This window comes from Zootoca vivipara, chromosome 5, assembly GCF_963506605.1.
Source record: "Zootoca vivipara chromosome 5, rZooViv1.1, whole genome shotgun sequence".
Classification (NCBI taxonomy): domain Eukaryota; kingdom Metazoa; phylum Chordata; class Lepidosauria; order Squamata; family Lacertidae; genus Zootoca; species Zootoca vivipara.
In genome coordinates, this window is record NC_083280.1 from 88,383,584 (window position 1) to 88,403,989 (window position 20,406).

Consider the following 20,406-nt stretch of genomic DNA (forward strand, 5'->3'; position numbering starts at 1 on the left):
TGAGGTACAGCATTTATTCGTTACATTTGTATTTTGCCGTTTTTTCCCCTGCTGTGAAACTTAAAGCAGTGTACAAAGGGTTCCCAGGCAGCCTTCCATCTAGGCTCAAACCTGCTTAGCTTCAGCTGTTTTGCTGCATCGTGTTCTTTTTTCAGCCCATGCCGACAACATGTGCAAGGAGAAATTCCAGCCATGGATGGGGGGAGGGCTGAGGGAAAGGGTATGTCTTGGCTTGTGTGTCCCCATTTGTGCTAAGCAAGGAGCTCAGTGGCAGGATGGGGGCTACTTGGAAGTGCATGCTGCTTGTGTATATCTTGGTGAATGCAGCTACTATATAGCTAGAAAACGTTCGGTTTTGGGGCTGAACACAAAGCACATCGCACACAAAGGAAGGTCTTTGGAGACATGGGAAAGAGAAAAGGTGTCCTCTCTTTCATTCCTTCCTTCAAAATCACCCCACCCTATCCCAGAACGGACCAAAGGCTTGGCAGTATAGTGTAACAAAAGTTTGCATGCCCTGGTTCTGTAAATACTGACACAAACCTGTATCCTTGGATCTAGCTTTTTCCATCCGACAAGCCTTAGGAAGCTTTTTCTGACAGTAGAGAATGACATTTGGTAGCCACTTCAAGTAGGGCAGGAGCTGCTTGTGCCTGAAATAAGCGGCTTAGACATCATTAGCAAAACCATGGTTCAGTACCTGAGAATCTGCTGTAAGTTTGTATGGAGCATAGATCACTTCCAAGCCAGAATTAGGAGCCTATCTCAGACTGTAATTTCTGCGAATTATGCTCGGTAACAACCATAGTTTGTCTGATTTAGATGTCACAGTAAATAGGGTTATCGTGAACCTGGAAGCGGAGGAGGAGCCTTATTGCTGTTGTTGGCATCCCTCTGTCAATGGAGTGTAGCTCAAGGGGTGAAGTCAAGCTGCTGCGTTAGCAGTATGGAGGTCCTGGGCTGCCCAGATGACAGGACCCCTCTCTTGGCCTCACTGATGAGGTGAAAAGAAAAGAAAAGCAATACGTTCTGCAGCATGTTCCTGGTGTCCTAACCATGGTTTGGCTGTGACATCTAAGTCAGGCCAGTGCACAGCCACAGCTTGTAGGTTTGACACAGGAGACTAAGGTTCAAGTCCCGAAGAAATTGTTTTTATTCTAACCAGTCTCTAAGCATTTAAGATCATCACACTTGCCCTCTGTTGGCTGGGTTTGCTTGGTTCTTTTATTATGAGATGCTGGGATGCAAATGTACTAGAAAAACATTGGCTCTGTCTCAGGAAGCCTCTGAAGCAGGTACTATGTGGGTGACTAGTGTGAATTTAGGCTAATGATGAGCACAGCTCCCCTCAGTTCCATATTCTCACTCCCCTCAAGTTTTTCTTTTAATATTACCATCTCTCTTGCCTTCAGGAACTGAAGCAACTTTTATTATAGCTTGTTGGTTTGGACCCCCTGCCAAACTTCTTGGTAGATTTAGCTTTCTTTCCCCCTTCCTCCTCTTTTATGGGGGTTTCCTTTTTGTTTGTATTTTCTGCTGTGGATAAACAGTGTCTCGTGGGATATATCTTTGGTGTGTCATGAGAATTAAGTGCAGTAAACTCACATGGTTAGCAGTTTGTGAATTGCTTAAAAGTTACCGAAGCAACTCGGAGCATCCATGTGAAGCAAGAGTCTTGCTGCACTGTGTAATTGTTCCCTGGGGTAGAATTCGCATTGTTAAGTTTAGTGCTTTGAACAGAAAGCTATGCATATCTTAACACAAAATTCTGTGGTTTTTTCCCCCCAGACAAATCTTCAAACAGTTTCTAACAAATAGAGTGTTGAAGGATCCGAAGCAGAGGCGCTTCTTCAAATCAAACGACCTCTATGAACTCTTTACGTTGAGCAGCCCAGATGGGGCACAAGGGACCGAAACCAGTGCTATATTTGCAGGTATGTCTGATGAGGAATTGTAGCCTCTGCACAACAAAACATGGGATAGCAGCAGCCAATGATTTTCTATGTACTTCGTTTCAGGCACTGGCTCGGATGTTCCAACACCCAAATGGCAGTTGAAGCGTAAAGCTGTGAACTTGCCTCACTCTTCTGAGCGACGGCACCGCCTTGCAGGACGTACATCACCCACAAGCACCAGGCTGCCAGATTCCTTCTCGGAAAGACAGCGTGTAAGTTCACCTATTACAGCAACAGAACCAGATGAAACAGTCAAGCACAGCACAGAAGTGTCTCCTCGGATTTGCAGTCCTCCCCAAAGCGATGCTCAGATGACGGCAGCTGCTCCTACAGATCCATTTAGTGGAATAGAAGAGAAACCTTTAGGGTCAGGTGGTGAGGGATCACTATCCAGAGCACAGCTGGAGAAGAAAGAAGCTCCTGAGAACACAGGATGTTTGGATTCCTTTCCAGTTGGTGATACGAGTATATTTGGTGAAAGTCGGCGTGATCTCATACATGAGAAGGCGCAGGATGGGAATGAGGAACCGGATAATAATTGCAGCAAGCACACCTCAAAAACGAAACATCACAAGCACAGGCCACGGAAGCGGAAACGTTCTCGGGATGCCAGATTTGAGGGTCAGCGGATTCCTCACCTTGTGAAGCAGAGAAAGTACCGAAAGGGGGACAGCGAGGAAGAGAAGCATCCCAAGAAAGCTGAGGATTATGTTTTGGAGAAGCTTTTCAAAAAATCAGGTAACTCTCTCCTTGTGCAGAATTTAGCCTGGCACAGGCCCAGAAGGCCCCTTGCGGATGGCAGTGTGGGGCACCTCTACTAAAGCATATGCACTGCCAGATATTACCAGGGAAGTTCGAGGTTCTTGTATTAATATACAAAGCCCTGAACAACGTGGGCCCAGGATACTTTAAGAACCCCCTGAGATTAGAAGTCACCCCAGAACTGGCCCTACTAAACATCTTCCAAGACAATAATGCCCACTCACAACACAAAGAACTCTTAACCCACCTCCTCTCAGCAGCCAGAAGCATCATAGCCAGACACTGGAGAGACCTGTCAGGAGTAAGCATAAACCAATGGTATCAAATAGTATGGGAAACAGCCTTTATTAGAAAAACTAACCAACAAACTGAAACTGACACGGGGACAAATAGAAGAAGGTGCCTTCACCCCGGTATGGTTACCCTTTATCACATACACAGCCCGACAAGACGACAAGAACCCGCCAACAACATACGAATCAATCTGGCTAACCTGATCCAAACACACACATACCCCACTCACACACAAAAACAAATTTCACTACAGCCAATCAGAGACAACCAACCACACCCTAGGGCACCCCAACCTCTCTCACCACCAAAGGAATACAAGCGAATAGTAAAGAGAACCCACACAAGTGATGCTGACACAAAACCCCACACATACACGAAGTAGAATAGAAGCATTGCCACCCGACCCCACCCCACTCACCACTCCCCCATCACCTCTTTCCCCCTTTTCTTCCTACTGTAACACTAATGTCTCAACAAATGAAACTGATCTGCAGAAAATGTAACTTGAAAAAAGAGACATGGCGCATACTTTTGTAAACCAAGAAATCTTATATATATATATATATATATATATATATATATATATATAGAACACCCTGAGCTCTCTTATCCCAGCTTGATCACTGATATAATCTAGAAGAGCACTGACAGTTGACCCCATTTCACAGAAGTCCAACTGACTTCACCTAGAAGTCAAGCATTTACTGTTGCCAGACCCAAGATGTGGACTGCTCTTCTAGCTCAAGTATTTTTGTTTAAATATTCTTAAGGCGAGCAGTCATTTTAATGATTATTTTCTATTTTTTTAGCGCCTCTTGCCTTCCATTGTACCTGCATTGATAGTTGTATCCCACCTTGATATTTTGTATTGGTGGACAGCATGTAAATACTTTTATAAATGAAATAAATATGATACACAGATAAGCCAAATTCTGCCACTTGAACAATAATTAGAAATATTAAATATATTTGCTTGTTTTGCATATTGATTCAGGGTTTTGTGTTTTTTTTAACATCCAAAAAAATGGAAAAATAGGAAAAATAGAATTGTCATGTGGAAAAGAACCTTTGCTTCATGGAATTTGTGTAAGGACATGCGATACCCAGCGAGCTTCCTTATAAACTTGTGATTCTGTATGGATCATTTTTATCCCTGACTACCGGTTACAATACTGGTCTCAGGGCTTCTGATATTAAATCATGAATCAGTCCCAGTAAATTGTTGAATTGAGCTTGTATGTAAGTTCATGCATATTTGTAGCCTGTGCATGCTTTATTTATTGCATCTATATGCCACCTTTTTCTCCAAGGAGCATACATGGCTCTCCCCTCCTGATTTAATCCCCACAACGAACCCTGCAAGATAGGTTAGGTTGAGAGGCAGTGCCTGGCCCAAGGGCACTCAGTGAGCTTCATGTCCAAGTGGAGATTTGAATCCTGGTCTCCCACGTCCTAGTCTGGCACTCTTAACCACTTTCACTACCTCTCATATATTAATTATCTGTTAATTAGATGCTTTGGATCAAGGCTGGTGTGGTAATTACTAGGATGTTGTTTTATCTACCCTCTCTTACATATTTATCACCCCACGGCAATAGTAGTCTAGGTAAAAAGCAATTTGTAATACTTGGGGATTTGGGGGACTTTCCATGCTAGGCTAGAGTCATCGAGCGAAAGTTTTTCTTCCCATAAAAGAGATAGGGGAAATCTTCAGCAAAGTTGTTTAGTTGTTGTACTCATCTCTCCTGTTTTGTTAATTATGGTATTGTAGAGTGCTAATCTTTAGCGCTTAGACCTGTTCTTTTAGATTGGAAAATGTCTCAAGGATGACTGTAAACTACAGTACCTTACACTACCTTAGCAGCAGAAAGAAATTCATGGTAGTGTACAGAAGGGGCAAAGTTTATTTCTAAGTGAGCTAGAGAGAGAAATTGCAGTATATGTTAATGACAGAGGTTCAGAAATGGGGGGGGCAAGTGGTGGGGCACGAGCTCCTTGTTTGGGGGGCTTGCTCCCCACCCCCTGGCACCACATATGCCTAAGCCCCTCCATTGATCTTGTAAAATGCGCTTTCTGTTTTTTAAAGCAAGCCATGTTCCTCCTTTCTCCCAGGAATACACAGTGTAATGAAGCATGATGCCATTATGGAAGCCTCCAGTCCGGATTATGTGCTGGTGGAAGCAGAAGCCAATCGTGTTGCTCAGGATGCCCTTAGAGTGCTGAAGATCTCTCGTCAGCGATATCAGGGAGCCGCTTCTGGTTTTCCAGCAAGAACAAAGTAAGGTCTATGGCGCACTTTCAGATTCATTGGCTTTTACTAGTTTATATATTTGAAGTACAGTCATACCTTGGAAGCTGAACGCCTTGGGAGTCGAACATTTTGGCTCCCAAACGCCACAAACTCGGAAGTGAGTGTTCCAGTTTGCAAACGTTCTTTGGAAGCCGTATGTCCAACACAGCTTCCGATTGTGTGCAGGAAGCTCCTGCAATCAATCGGAAGCCGTGCCTTGGTTGTGGAACGTTTTCGGAAGTCGAACGGACTTCTGGAATGGATTCCGTTCGACAGCCAAGATACAACTGTGTACTTCTGGTACCACTACGCTATACCTCCGTAAAGTTTTACCAAGAGGAGAAATGTAAATGGCCGATCAAATTTTAAACTCATTTTACTGCATGGATTCTTTGCTTCAGCCCTCGTAATCTCCCACAGAGCAGCATGGAGCTGGGCTTGTGTCTAAGCGGAACATTTGCAAGGTGCTCTGAAGCTGTCCTGAGCTGCTTTGCAGCCTTTTTGATAATTGATAATAATAATACCCCACCCATCTTTCTGGGTTGCCCCAGCCACTCCGGGCGGCTTACAGCATATTTTAAAACATAAAATCAAACATTAAAAACTTCCTGAAACAGAGCTGCCTTCAGATGTCTTCTAAAAGTCAGATAGTTCCTTGACATGTGACGGGAGGGCCTTCCACAGGGCGGGCGCCACTCCCGGGGAGGCCCTCTGCCTGGTTCCCTGTAACCTCACTTGCAGTGAGGGAACCAGCATAAGACCCTCGGGAGGAGGACCTCAGTGCCCAGGCTGGGCGATGGGGGGTGGAGACGCTCCTTCAGGTATACTGAGTGCTTTGCCTGGCTGAAATGTGTCCTTGAACTAGGATAATGCCCCTTGCTTGTTGTTGTTGTTGGTGGTGGTGGTGTGTGTGTGTGTGTGTGTGTGTGTGTGTGTGTGTGTGTGTGAAGATGGCTATAGGTTTGTAGAAACCTCTGGCCTTTACATGGCTGGAATGTAACCTACTGTACAAAGTAAAAGTCACATCTTCCAGCTGCATCCACTTTTGCCTCTGGCTTCACCCACTGTGAGCATGCAGTCCCCAAAAAGTTACTCACAGGTGGAAAAAGGTCTCTGTATTCCCTTGCATTTATCTATTTTATCACTGGTATACATTTGCAAAGAATTTGTGCGCAATTCTTTGGTGTGTTTCAGAAGCAGATTTGGTCAGAAGAGGAACCCAACCTTGGTGACAGAATCTACCTCCTCTCCATCTCCAGGAAAGAAATGCAAGGTGAAATTTAAGCACTTCATATGACAAGCCTACAACATCATTCCATAGCTTGACATCATTCCACCTGAGATCATCATTTGCTTACTGACTGGTCAATCTAGCTGAGTTAAACTTAAAAAAAGGAACATTATTCCTTCCTTGCAGTAGTGCAGCTGGGGCTGAGATTGAGATGAGTAAAAATGCAGTTTTATGTCAAACTAAGTGCAAAAGAAGCCATGCCTGTATTATGTAATCCATTGAAGCTATCAAAATGTAGACAAATATCACCCTTTGCAAAGTGATTGCCACTTTAATGTGATGTCGTTTGATATATTTGTCAGCGTTCAGTGCTAACACTTGCGCTAACAAAATACATCTGTTACTGTTCAGTTTTTTTAAAAAAAAACCATAGCTTTCCAGTGAAGCACAGAATATGTAATTTGATCTTCTAGAGAGATGATAAAATATGCTACAAATAATTATTATAAATTACACTCATTATACAGCAATATAATGATGTGTACATGCATGCACACACACACAATTTCTGTGTATATATGGAAATAATAAGGAAATTAGAATTGTGTGTTTTCAAATCACAATTGGCTGGATCCAGATTAGCCATTGTGCAGACAGAAGGGTCCCTTTCATTCACAGAAGGCACCATAAGTGTGCAAACTTGTATAAATGAAAAGCTACCCCAAACCTTCTCACAATAGCATCTTGTGTGTCTATAATTTCAACAGGTTCCCATTGCATTGGCAAATTATCTTCTCCTTTGCCATTTTAAAAATGCTTTCCTATATATATATTTATTCTAGATTTTCGATAGGTCCAATATGACTTGAATTGATAGTGTAAAACAGGGCTGGTGTGATATTGACCCTTCCACTACTTGATCACTAAGCTATAAAAGCCACAGAGATTTTGTGACCAAGGAAAGATTGACCGGGAAACTTCTGGGCTCACACTTCCTTGGCAGTTCGCGATGTACAAAAGATTTTTGTTCTTCTAGCTATAAACTGCTGTTTTTCACAAGGGGATGAGGTTCTGTGTATATGAGAGCTTCCGTCAGTATTTTCCCATTTCTGTTTGCAGGATCTTGAGAAAAGGAGAGAAGAGAATAAAAGCAGAAATATTTCTACCACTCACTTTGATGGCAGGGTGGAAGCAGGAGAGTCTTCAAATACCATGGACTCGTCATCTCTGCTAGCTAAAATGAGGGAAAGAAACCATCTGATTGTACCCCAGAGAACTGACAGTCAAACAGAGGAGAATCTCCAGCAGGGAGCAGCTGTGCCCTCTGTAGCTACAGAACATCACGAGTTACTGATGGACGTCCGAAACTTCTTGGCTTTCCAGGCCCAGGTGCCTGGTCAAGCCAGCACTCAGGAAATACTGCAGGAGTTTGAATCAAAACTGACTGTGGAACAGTCCTCGGTCTTCCGAGAGCTCCTGAGAAACCTCTGCACTTTTTATAGGAGGCCAAGCGGGGAAGGACTCTGGAACTTAAAACCCGAGTTTACCTGACGTATTATTGCCGGATGCGTGCTCTCCATCCAAACACTCTTTTAAGTCAGCTTTTAAAGTGATGCTGTGCTCATCATATGTAGTGAGCTGGTTGGTGCCTGGTGCTCTGCTTAAATACCTTTATATACTGTTTCACACATGAAATGCTGTCTACCTCGAAATGCAGCACTAGCAGCCAAGTGTTGTTGGGGTTTTTTTTGCAAAAGGACATGACTGGGACTCAAAATACTTGATTTATAACTGGATTTCCATTCAGCTTTCTGATAACCTACGCCATAAAAATCAGAAAGCACAAGCTGTTGGTCCGAATGCGTATTGACGTGATGACATCTTAGGTGGGTACCGGGTGCGTAATCACAGTGATTAACAATATTAAGAATAATTGCATTTGATCCTGAGATATATATGCACTGTACATTCTTAGGAAGTGATCTGTATATGATAACATTTTCTACTGCCGGATTTTAACTGGTCTAGATCTGGGACTCAACATCCTATTTGGGTGTTAGCAATGACGGAGGGGCAGGTCTCCCTCGATATCAGAAGTTCTCACACACTCGGTTAGGGGTTTCTTGGTGTTATTCGTTCGACTGCCTATCTTGCTGCGGTGACTGGAAACCATAGGCTTGGCTAGAGAGAAATCATTATTCTCTCTTTGGTTACTAAATGAATATGACCGAGACAAGCTTGTACAGGGTGCCTCATCCAACAGCACCTTTTTCTTTTTGGCGGTACGGTTCTATTAGGAACTTGAGCATTTGTTACTCCAAGAATTATGGGCAGGTGATTATTATCTAAAGTGCAGCCTGAAGCACAGTACAGTGGTACCTCTACTTACGAATTTAATGCGCTCCAAACGCACATTTGTAAGTCGAAAAAAATTGTAAGTCGAATCCCATAGGAATGCATTGGGAGAAAAAATTCGTAAGTCGAAGCAACCCTATCTAAAAATTCGTAAGTAGAAAAAATCCTATCTAAACCACATCCAAGATGGCGGATGGAGCTCCATTTGTAAGTGGAAACATTCGTAAGTAGAGTTATTCGTAAGTAGAGGTACCACTACGCCAGAAAATGATTTTTAAAAGGTTTAGTGATTTATTGTTTGCCCTGATATAAGGCAGCCTTAGTAACTGACGGTCTTTATCAATTCCTTTGAGTAAAGAATGGACATGATTCCTGGTTTTGGTGGCAATGCATGTGGTCGTTCTGATATTATTACTCTCAGTTGCAGAATTCTGGCAATAAGAGAAATAAACCACGGAAGATCTAGAGGCAAGAACATTGGCAATTCATTTTGTTGAGATTTTTGTGCTTAGTGGTACTCCATTCATTGAAATACCGGTATGTCAATATTGGGTTTTGTATGCAGAAAAACAAAATATCAAAAATATTTTGTGTGCCAAAAATATCAAGATCTACCATATACTCCACTAACACTGAAGCAGTTGGTAACAATAAGCAACAATAAGCACTTCTACAATCATGTAGCTCTTTTGATAAAATAAGTTGCACCTACAACAAATAAATCTGCTTTATAGGTCACTGTCCTGTTTGTCATTCAGCTAAAAGATCACCTTGAATTTGATAGTTATCTAACCATTTTGGTTAAATATACATCTGATAATATCTCTCGGAGCTTTATGCAATGAGCATATCTGCTGCTCCCACCCCACTTCTCCTTCATAGCAATGCAATTTTTTTAATTAAAAAACCGTACATTGCCCTTCAGTATTTCCATTTTAAGGACAGTTATCCATATGCGTGGATAAAATCAACAGTAATGCAACAGTAATTTTACACAGTCACAAACTATATTACCCAAATTTCACCGATGACTTCATAGGTGGAAGACGAGAGCACTCTTCAAATACCTGAAGGCTGTCGCACAGAAGAGAGCAAAGATTTGTTCCCAACTGCACCCAAGGAGAGAACTAGATTGAATGGTTTATGTTATAGGAGGGCAGGTATCAGTTGAATCTTCAAATAAATATTGATGATTAAGAGCAGTTCAACAATGGAAACAATTGCCTAGAGGGTGATGGGTTCTCCATTGCAGGAAGTCTTGAAGTAGAACCATCAGCTTGAGAGTGCTTTATTTCTGGATTTCCTACATAAAGCACTTGGGGTAGGGTTAGATTAGAACGGAATCTAAAGGGCTGAATCACCCTAAACCAGATGCCCTCCTCACCAGTCAACTTCTTCTCCCTGCCAAATTAAAAGGTGCTCTACAACCTTTTGGATTTCAAGTATGAGGCATCTGGTTCCATTATGATTTAAGTGGAGTCCATCTGCTTCACATTGTTCCAAAATGTTCCCCGGCACTTACCATACCAAAGCCCTTCCTCCAAACAGCATAATTGCAGATTTTCTTGTTAAAGCAGCCCTACACATGGGGATAAAAAGGATTTCCAAAAAACATTTGGATGCCTTTCATTTCAGCAACCTACATGGCAACCTAAATTGGGCTTCCAAGAGTCCTTCACTTCATTTGCCCACTGTTATACCGTAGTACCCGCATATAGAGAGGCCACTGATTCTAGCACTCTTGGATCTACCTAGACCTCTTGTGATGTCAGCAGTCTTCTCACCAGGCAAGTAGCTCATCATTCAGTGAGCACACTTAAAACTTATTTTTTATTTCTTTATTTGTTGAATAGATTTATATCCTGCCTTTTTTTAAAAAAAACAATTGTGTTATAAGGAGGCTTACAATAATATAGAAATTTATAGCAATAATAAGACCAGAAAACAGTGACAATAAAATTAATGCATAGTATAAATACTCTTAGTAATGCATAGTATAAATACTCTTAGTAGTGTGCAATGCTTTTTTCTGGGGGGGGGGGGTTGCAGGAATATGCATACCCTTAAATATCTAACGGGAGAAGAAACTTAAAATTTTAAAATTTTTAGTTTCTTCTCTAGCACAGGGAATCGTCAGTTCCGTTGCTACTCCTGATGGCAGCCTCATTTCCTGTTACAGTGTTTCCTGAGTGTCAGACAGAATGAGAGTACATTTTTTTAGAAGGAAAAAAAAGCACTGGTAGTGTGTCTTCAGAAAGAAATAATATCAGTTTGTCATGTAAGCAACAGAACAGGCTCTTCTACACTTCTCTGCAACAGTACCAAAGCTGTCCTCATAATACTGTTGAGTTCTCTTTGATGCTGTTGACATCACGGACTAGCCAAACGCTGGGGGACGAGTGACCAGCTGGCTGAATTTCAGAGTGTGGCTCCCTTTCGCGAATCTGAATTAAGCATCCACTTCTCCATTGCTTATGTTTCTTAGTTGGGGAAAGAATGACGTGTTTCCAGTAACAATTGATTTTAACCTTGAGTGTGGGGAAAATGCAATATCCTGCTCCTTGCAACAGAAGTTCCACCTTCGTGGATGACAGCTGGATCCCACCCAGATTAGTAATGATTGTGCATTCATTGTCCAATAAACTGATTAGCAAGCTTATGAGAAAACCACCTGGTTCCATGTGGGTTGTCAGCCAGCACTCCCAGTGTTCATACCTCTTCCCATTAATCATTTGCTTGTTCCCCAATTTTCAATGCGTTTCTCCATCACTTTCCTAACAGCAAAGAGTCCAGGGGTTCTTTTATAAGTAGATTTGGTCTGCTAAGGCAGCAAAGCCCTTTAATCTGCTTTAACTGCAACCTGAGTTTCCTCATATGCATTTAATCCTTCCTGCAAAACACTGATAGACATGGGGCACTCTATCTCTATCACTAACCATAAGCTAGTTGCAACAAGTTTATTCCTATAAATATGTAAACGCCTGTAAACTGGAAGTCCCATATCCAAGCTCAGATGGACATTTCCTAGAAATAAAGGGTGTGGGGTTGACTGACACTTCATAGTATTTCTCTGAAGCCAAAATACATGGTGCTGTTGAGCTTTTTCCTAAGCTGTTGAAAATTTCCCTCTCCCTGCAACCTGCCCCTGCTGTGTTGTTCAACTTCATGGGAAACAGCTGAGAGAGTGAAAAGGGGGCTGGACTGCATAAAAGGTTTCTCTTTATTTGGAAGCCCAAATAAACTTGCTGCTTGGCTGATCAGTGGGAGAGGATGTGAGATTAGGCAGTGGGCCAGAAGAGGTAGAATGGAGAGTATAAATTGCACATTTCTGAACAAGAAATTGGGGGGGGGGCATGTTTCCTGGAGACAATGCATAATGACTGTATAATGTACATATTGCTTGGAGAATATGCAAAATGCAATTGATTTAGACACATTCCCCAAACCTTCTTGAAGGTTATGCCTATTTCCCAAAGAGAATGTACAAAATTGAGTTGCTATATGGACATGTCCCAAGATCTGTTGGAGATTATGTATACAGTGGTACCTCTACTTACGAATTTAATGCGTTCCGAACGCACATTCGTAAGTCGAAAAAAATTGTAAGTCAGAGCCCATAGGATTGCATTGGGAGAAAAAATTCGTAAGTCGAAGCAACCCTATCTAAAAATTCGTAAGTAGAAAAAATCCTATCTAAACCGCATCCAAGATGGCGGACAGAGCTCCATTCGTAAGTAGAGTTATTCGTAAGTAGAGGTACCACTGTATTTACTGGGAAATGATTCCCTCTTCATTGAAGGATTATGTGCACATTTTCCAGGAGAATCTGCACAATGGCCAGTTGTTCTGCACGTTAACTGCTTAAACTCAAATTCCCCTTAACATAAACCAGGGGTTGGCAACCTAAGGCCCATGGGCCACAAGTGGCCCATGAGGGTTGTTTAACCAGCCCATGGACCCCCACCGCCCACAGGGTTGGCTCTCGTGTGCTAAACCGGTGCGGAGCAGAACGGGGACCGCCTTCCATGGCACTGGCCGGCTTCCCATTGGCTGCAGGAAGCTCCTACAGCTAATGGGAAGCTGCGCACGCGTCTTCCGCACCAGAAGGAGCGCCGAAAGTAGTGTTTGTGCATGCACGCGCGCACACACTCCAGCCCACCGCGGCGTCTACAGGACCGTGAACCGGCCCAAGCCACAAAACCTTTGCCGACCCCGACTGCAAACCACATCGGCATATCCTGCAACCGAGATCCCAGGAGCCACAAAGTGGTAACTCATCTAGAAGTGCCATCAGCTTGATCTCTTGGGGGAAATGTACAAGAAAACTTGTAAAAAAAGAACTGAGGCAAGTTCAATACTTTGAATAAAAGTTTGGGCTTTCTATCTGCTTGCGTAATCTCACTGCTTCTGAAGGAAAATATGGGACAGCTGCATATTCCTGCATTGCAGATGGTTGGACTAAAACCTGATGATTCTCAGGGTATCTTCCAACTAATAATAATAAACTGGAGTGCTACTCAGAGCTTTTGAGGAAGTTAGAAAGATTCTTGGTACTGGTAAAGCTCAGGCATAACCATGTGAAGGATCAAAAGCAAATGGGGAAATGTAAGGTGTACATTATTACTTGAGAGCTACACATTTGTGCTCAGTAGTGAATTCAGAATATTCAAAGCAATGTGGGACCATGATAAGCTCACATTCAGTAATGAGTTGAACTCAATAGGTGATTCAGAGCTACTCTTGCCATTAGGCAAAACGAAGCTACTGCCTTGGGTGGCAAATTTGGCATGGGGGCAACGGGAGCCCCCAGCCGTTCCCCCTGATTCTCCCAGCTATTCTCATACATTGCCACATGGCCTGTCCTGCATCTCCTAATTTGGCTCAGGTGTTCTGGAGGACATTATCCCATCGCCGCTTGAAGTAAAATTCAATTATTAGTCCAGTTGGCTTCTGTGCTTGAAATCACCTCAGGCAGCAAAATGTCTTGGGCCATCCCTGGACAGATCAGACTTTGCCCAGTTGCTCCGTCCGCAGGAATCGCTTCTGTGGCATCTCCCTGCAGAATCAGCTGGATGCATTCCAAGTTCTCCGACAGATGGCCAAGGAATTTCCAGGCAGAAAAGGGAGGATCTAACACTAATGGTTGAAGCATCCCAACTCCCAAGGGTCTGCAATCTGAGACACTGAAACGCTACGGCGATGGTACTGTGATTCCACGAAAATTAGAGCACATATCAGATCTTCTCCAGGACATAATTTCATGGGTGGCATCAACATGTGAAGTTCAGAAAGTGTAGTACCAAGGAAATTGCACCAGGTGATTGGAATGAAGTTTGCCATCCTCAATGTCTCCTGTCTGTGGCATTGTGTTCTCGGCTACAATAATATTACAGGCTGCAATACGAATGTAAGATGGGTCAGGCCAAAGACTCATTGAGTCCAGCCTCCTGTTCTCAATGGGGCCAATCAGATGCCTAAGGGAAGTTCATAAGCAGGATATAAGTGCAACAGCGCTTGTGACTTCCAGCAAATTCAGAGGCATGCTCTCCTCCAGTGGCAAAGAAAGGACTTAGTCATAGCTGCAACCTCCACAAATCTATCCATGAATTTTTCTATTTATATTACAAAGCCATCCAAGTTTATGGCAATTGCTGCATCTTTTATTTACATGTATGTTAATAATAGGGGACCCAGGTGGTGCTGTGGTTAAACCACTGAGCCTAGGGCTTACTGATCAGAAGGTCGGCGGTTCGAATCCCTGTGACGGGGTGAGCTCCCGTTGCTTGGTCCCAGCTCCTGCCAACCTAGCAGTTCGAAAGCACGTCAAAAATGCAAGTAGATAAATAGGAACTGCTACAGCGGGAAGGTAAACGGCGTTTCCATGTGCTGCTCTGGTTTGCCAGAAGCGGCTTTGTCATTTCCACATGACCTGGAAGCTATACGCCGGCTCCCTCGGCAAATAATGCGAGATGAGCGCGCAACCCCAGAGTCGGTCACGACTGGACCTAATGGTCAGGGGTCCCTTTACCTTTACCTTTATGTTAATGATATTAACACTACCATCATAATGTTGTTGAGGTTGAGTATGAAATGTGTTATTTGTTGGTTTACCTTAATAAAGAATAATAATTTCTTAAAAGACTGAAAAGTCAAGAAATTGCAAGAATTAAGGAGATCATTATAAACAACTAGTGTCATTCAGCCCGTTAAGTAAACGGGCGCTAGCCGAGCGGGAACGGAGGGGAAGCCCTGGGACCGCGCAGGCGTCGCCCCCGTCGCTGCCTCCACCGGCGGGGATGTGCGTTGAGGGCCCCAGGCTCTCCCTGGGTGGTTTGCTGTGGCGGCGGGTGGGCGGTTTGTGTGTGTGTGTGTGTGTGTGTGTGTGTGTGAGAGAGAGAGAGAGAGAGAGAGAGAGAGAGAGAAGTGAGCGGGGCTTCTCCGGGACGCGCTGCCTGCGCGAGCTAAGGGGAAAAGAAGCAGCCGTGAGAGGGGAAAGTTGCGGCTGCGCTTCCCTCCAGTCGAGTGGGGAGTGGCGGCCAGAGCTTGAAGGGCGGGAGTGCGAGGGAGGGAAGGAGGCAGGCAGGAGGTCCAACATGGGGCAACTTCCCCTTCCCCTCAGAGTCGGACTCTCCCCCCCCTCCCCAAACCGTCGCCAATTCCCCCCCCCAATTTTGTCTCCTTTCCTCTTCGGACACTACCCCCCCTTCTCATAACTGCACCTTTCTTTACTTTTTCTTGAGGGGGGAATCTCCAATGGTGCCTTCCATTATGTTCTCTCAACACCATTCTGGGGGGTGGGGAGAAATTCCTCACGGTCACTTTCCATCTTCCCCTCGCGCCGTTAGTCGGGAGGCGAGGCACGGAACGGCGGTTTGGAGGGGAAGCCGTTGAGGAAGAGAGAACCGCATCCCCCCCCCTGGCTCGAGGGCGCGAGTGAGTGCGCAGGGACGGGGAGTGCGCGGGGATGGGGCTCTGTGTGCATCCAATCCCTGTGTCCAGTCCCTGTTTCCGTGGGGCACATGCACAGTAGCATGGACACAGGGACTGGACGCAGAGACACAGGGACTTTATTATATAGGATTTGCAAGATTAGATGGATCAAGTAGAAATCTCTGCCACCACCCAAAGCCAACCCAGATAAAATGTGTAATCAAATTTAACAGTTTTTTCGCCAAGCTCTAAGCCAGGCTTCCTCAACCTCGGCCTTCCAGATGTTTTGGCCTACAACTCCCATGATCCCTAGTTAACAGGACCAGTGGTCAGGGATGATGGGGATTGTAGTCCAAAACATCTGGAGGGCCGAAGTTTGGGGGTGCCTCATATAGTACATCTGAAATGGGCCAAGAAGACACATTTTTGTTCAGCCATGAAGCCAATCACTATCTCTTAGCCTAATCCACCTTCCAGTGTTGGTTTGGGAATCAAATGGGGAAAGGGGGGGACCACAAGCTCCATCTTCTTCTTTGAAAGATTTTTATTATTTATTAAATTTGTTAGTTGGCCAGGGCAACCCAAAGCAACTTACCACCATCCAGACACGCAGACCAAAAGCCCCACATGGATACATTAAAACCACAGATAGTTAAAAGCCAGGTGCCCGGTTCTAGAGGGAAGTTGTTGCCTGGCACCTAAAGATATACAACGATGGTGCCAGGCGAGCCTCCCTGGGGAGAGCATTCCAAAAGCAGAGAGCCACGGCAGAATAGGGCTGTTCCCGTGTTGCCATCCTCCACGCCTCTTGCAGAGGGGGCACATGAAGAAGGGCTTCAGATGATGATTGCAGGGTTCATGACGGATGGGATATAAAGGTAAACATGGACCAATTATGGCATGAATCCACACTAAAAGTTGTGACAGCAGGGCCCCCTCCTGAACCAAGACAAGACGCTTAAAAGATAAGTACCGGTATTAACAAAACTGCAGTGTTTAAGTGGGGGTTGGACTGGATGGCCCTTGTGGTCTCTTCCAACTCTATGATTCTATGATTCTAAGTGCCCATTGTTTCTTTGCAAAAGAGAAGGATGGGGGGAAAACAACAGATGGAGACTACACTTTTCTCCCAGCGAAGAAGGAACTATAACAGCAGGCATCCGTGATCATTTTTTTCAGTTTAGTTAAGTGCTAGTTTGCAGAACAGCAAAGTGTCCACCAATATATTTGCAAGGAAGGAGAATAAAGAGAAAACCAGAACTTGGCATGCCCCTGTGACCTCTCTTTGGCCACTCCCCCATAAGAAATCCACAAGATCTAGTGGGCACCAGCCTGTGGCACTCCATGTCACATGTTGCTTTGACATGCCACAGAAGCGTTGCTGAAGAAAGCTCCCATTGCCCAGTAATTCACTTTAGTGGTTTTCAGTTCTGATCCACTTCAGAGGAAGCCCTGGCTGGAATAATATCAGCTGGAGAGAACTTAGCCAATTTTCAACCCGTTCCCAAGCTCCCTGCAAAAATCACACCATCTAGGAAAGCAGATCGCTCTTCTCATGCCGCAGTATCAGTCCTTCTCAGTTGTGGAAACCTAAGATCATGTTCAGAATAATGCTCAAAAATAGAACAAATGCATGCAGAAGACATTCACACAGTTTGCGTTGATTTGCACGATATCTTTTGAATGCCAAATTTCAGTTTCCTTCTGCCAGAATATGGTATTGTTGTTGTTATTATTATTATTATTATTATTATTATTATTATTATTATTATTATTTGAGGGTAGCATGGAAAAAAATATGACCACTCTTAGAGCCCCTTCATATTCTATGCTTTTAGCACATAACATGCTAAAGTTTACAAGATTATGCATCGATGGTATTTAACCCCAAGGAAGCTAGCTCAAATGTTCAAAAACGTATCAAACAATTGTTGAAAATGTAAGCACTGTGAGGCGTCATTCTATCATATGTGGTGGACTTGCAGGAAGGAAAAGGCCTTTTGGGACATTAGCTATAATGAAATTAAGGGGGGGATTAAGGACTTTTCCCAAGAGGCCAGAATTCTTCCTGCTAGGGATGCTGGACAGCGAAATCGAAAAGAATGCCTCAATGATATTTACGTATGTAAACTACAGCAGCAAGACTTCTCTAGGCACAGAAATGGAAGGAGGAGAGAACCACCGTCAAAGGAAGAATGGTTGGTGAACATCTTGGAATATGCAGATATGGCAAAATTGACGGCACTGATAAAAGATACGATTTAGAATCTTTTAAAGAAGACAGGAAACCCTTTCTAGTCTATATAAAAAGTCATTTCCCATACAGAAAGACCACAGCGGGATTTGAAGTGCAAGAAAACAGCAGAACATATTTGGAAACATGTTAGAGGGGATGAAATTAGATAAGAAGGAACATTAATATGCAATTGTATGTAATTGGGTTGTAAACATTGGTATCGGATGAGCAGAAAGTCCCTAGTTTTGTTGAACTGGAATGTAATTGTTGAGTAACAAATGTAACTTTCTATATGGAAAAAAGAATAAAATATTTTTTAAAAAATAACTTGCTAAAGCTTAATCGTGGTGTGTGGGTGTGTGTGACAAAATATGCATATTTTGAAAGATGCATACATCTATTTCGGTAAATGCAGACACTACAGCAAGAACGACATCCTCTGTTCACCCACCATGGGTGAAATATTCATAGCAAAGTTCTAGGGATCAGCAGCACACTGTAAATTACTTTCTTTTTTTTCCCTGCACCACTCAACATCATCTCATTATGGCCCATTAAACACTAATAATTAAAACAAAATATATTGGAATTGTTTATCCTGGACTGTGTAGGGAAATGAGGTCCATAATAATGCTGAAGGGGGAGAAAATAACTGCTCTAGGTCTTGTAATTAGAATAACAATTAAGCAAAAGTCAGCTTTTGGGGATGGGGGCAGTAATAAGAGACAATTTTTGTTGCTAATACTCTTTTTGTATACAGATACTAAAACAGGGCAGTTGTGAAGGTTTGGTTACCTGTAAGAGCTTAGGAGGCTATTGAAATACAGGAGAAGGGGCAGAGAACAACCACACAAATTGTTCAAGGGGCTGGAGCAGCAGTTCTCAAACTTTTTTCTCTTGGCCGCAGTTGCATAATAAAAAAAAATCATCACGCCAATTTTTTTTAATTGATAAGAAAGACAAACCTGCACCTTTGAGATCAGCCCAATTCACTTTTGTGGTAATGTTGTGGATAGTAGGAGAGGATATATTGATTAAATATTATCCTTCCTAACTCACACTAGTGAGCTGGTAGCAGAGTACATTCCCCTGTACATTAAAGGAAGCTGCAGTCATGCCTCATGTTGCGTCTGCTTCAGGTTACGTATTTTCAAGTTGCGTCCCGTGGCAACCCGGAAGTATCGGAATCGTTTCTTCTGGGTTTTGCCACTCGCGCATGCGCAGAAACGCTAAATCGCACCATGCGCAGATGCGGCGCTTCTGGATGCGAACGCTTCGAGTTGCGTACGTGCGTTACACCCGCAACTCAAGGTTCCACTGTAGTTGGTAGATTCATTTGAATCTCTTGAGTTAAGCAATCCCATATTGGATTATTCCTGGTAAATTCCCCTTTTATTCCCTCTTTAAAAAAAAAGACACAGCAGTCTTCTCTTAAAAGTAACAAGAAGTTTACTTACATTCAGTTCACAGTATGATCCTGAAGGCAGGCTTTAGCTTGTAGTTATAGAAGAGGGTGTAGGTCCATCCCTTATGGGATGAGAGCCAGCAGACAGCAAAAGCATCAAGATAGTATAAAGCAAAGAAGAAGAAGAAGATCAAGAGGAAGATGACTGTGTGACCAGCCCTTTTATGGGGTCTCCCAGGGTCATGCCCATCTACCTGGCCACATGCAGGGGGAAGATGCTCCAGAACAGGTGTCAAAGGAAGTCCTCCTGGCTAGAGTAGCATTTCCCTGCATGTCCACTCTGGGCAAACATGAAATGTTGTACTTGACTGCTACTGTGATGTTACATCCCACAACTTTGAGCCACTTTGGCAAAATCCTTGATTCGCCTTGGACAAAGCTTGAATTGCTTGAAAGCAGCCTGCTTCAGTTTGGATTTCATTCTTTGTCTGAAGTGGAGGCACTCCTGGAGTATTGATTACAACCAAGAGGTCCAATAGGGACACACTGTTGCAGTCCAGTTTCCGACATAGGTCACCTGATAAACCAATCAAATATGCGCCCATCCAATACCAGGTCTGAAGCTGGATTGAAATGGATCTCAGATATTAATTTTATCCAATGACTCTTGGAGCCAAGTCACCACCGCTTGGCATGTTTGAAACTGGCTGGAAATTCTATAACACAGTAGGATTCATCCAGAGAGTTTATTAAACAGAACCTCTAGGCTACATTGATATTCAAGGATTGGCAGGCGTCAAGAATAAAGATAGCTGGTCTCACACTTCCGAGATGTCATCCGCATTCCCAGGCTGAACGAATGGAAAAGTATCCAGAACAATAGGACAAACGGCTGCCAAATGTTCCATTAGGATATTATGCAATAAATGTGGCATCCAAGTTGGAGGA

General features: G+C 43.5%; 1 protein-coding gene across 3 annotated transcripts in view; it reads left to right on the forward strand.

Moving 5' to 3' along the window:
• Positions 1–15,264, forward strand: part of ERCC6 (ERCC excision repair 6, chromatin remodeling factor) — a 51,302-nt gene extending 36,038 nt beyond the window's left edge. For 2 of the 3 annotated variants that reach the window (XM_035137758.2, XM_035137760.2), the window contains 5 exons: positions 1,789–1,934; positions 2,019–2,693; positions 5,124–5,289; positions 6,496–6,574; positions 7,652–15,264. In XM_035137758.2, the coding sequence (XP_034993649.2) occupies positions 1,789–1,934; positions 2,019–2,693; positions 5,124–5,289; positions 6,496–6,574; positions 7,652–8,083 (1,498 nt within the window). In that variant the 3' untranslated portion in view covers positions 8,084–15,264. The remainder of the gene's footprint in view (positions 1–1,788; positions 1,935–2,018; positions 2,694–5,123; positions 5,290–6,495; positions 6,575–7,651) is intronic. The other variant, XR_004693885.2, reaches the window with a different exon arrangement.
• Positions 15,265–20,406: the final 5,142 nt, after the last annotated feature.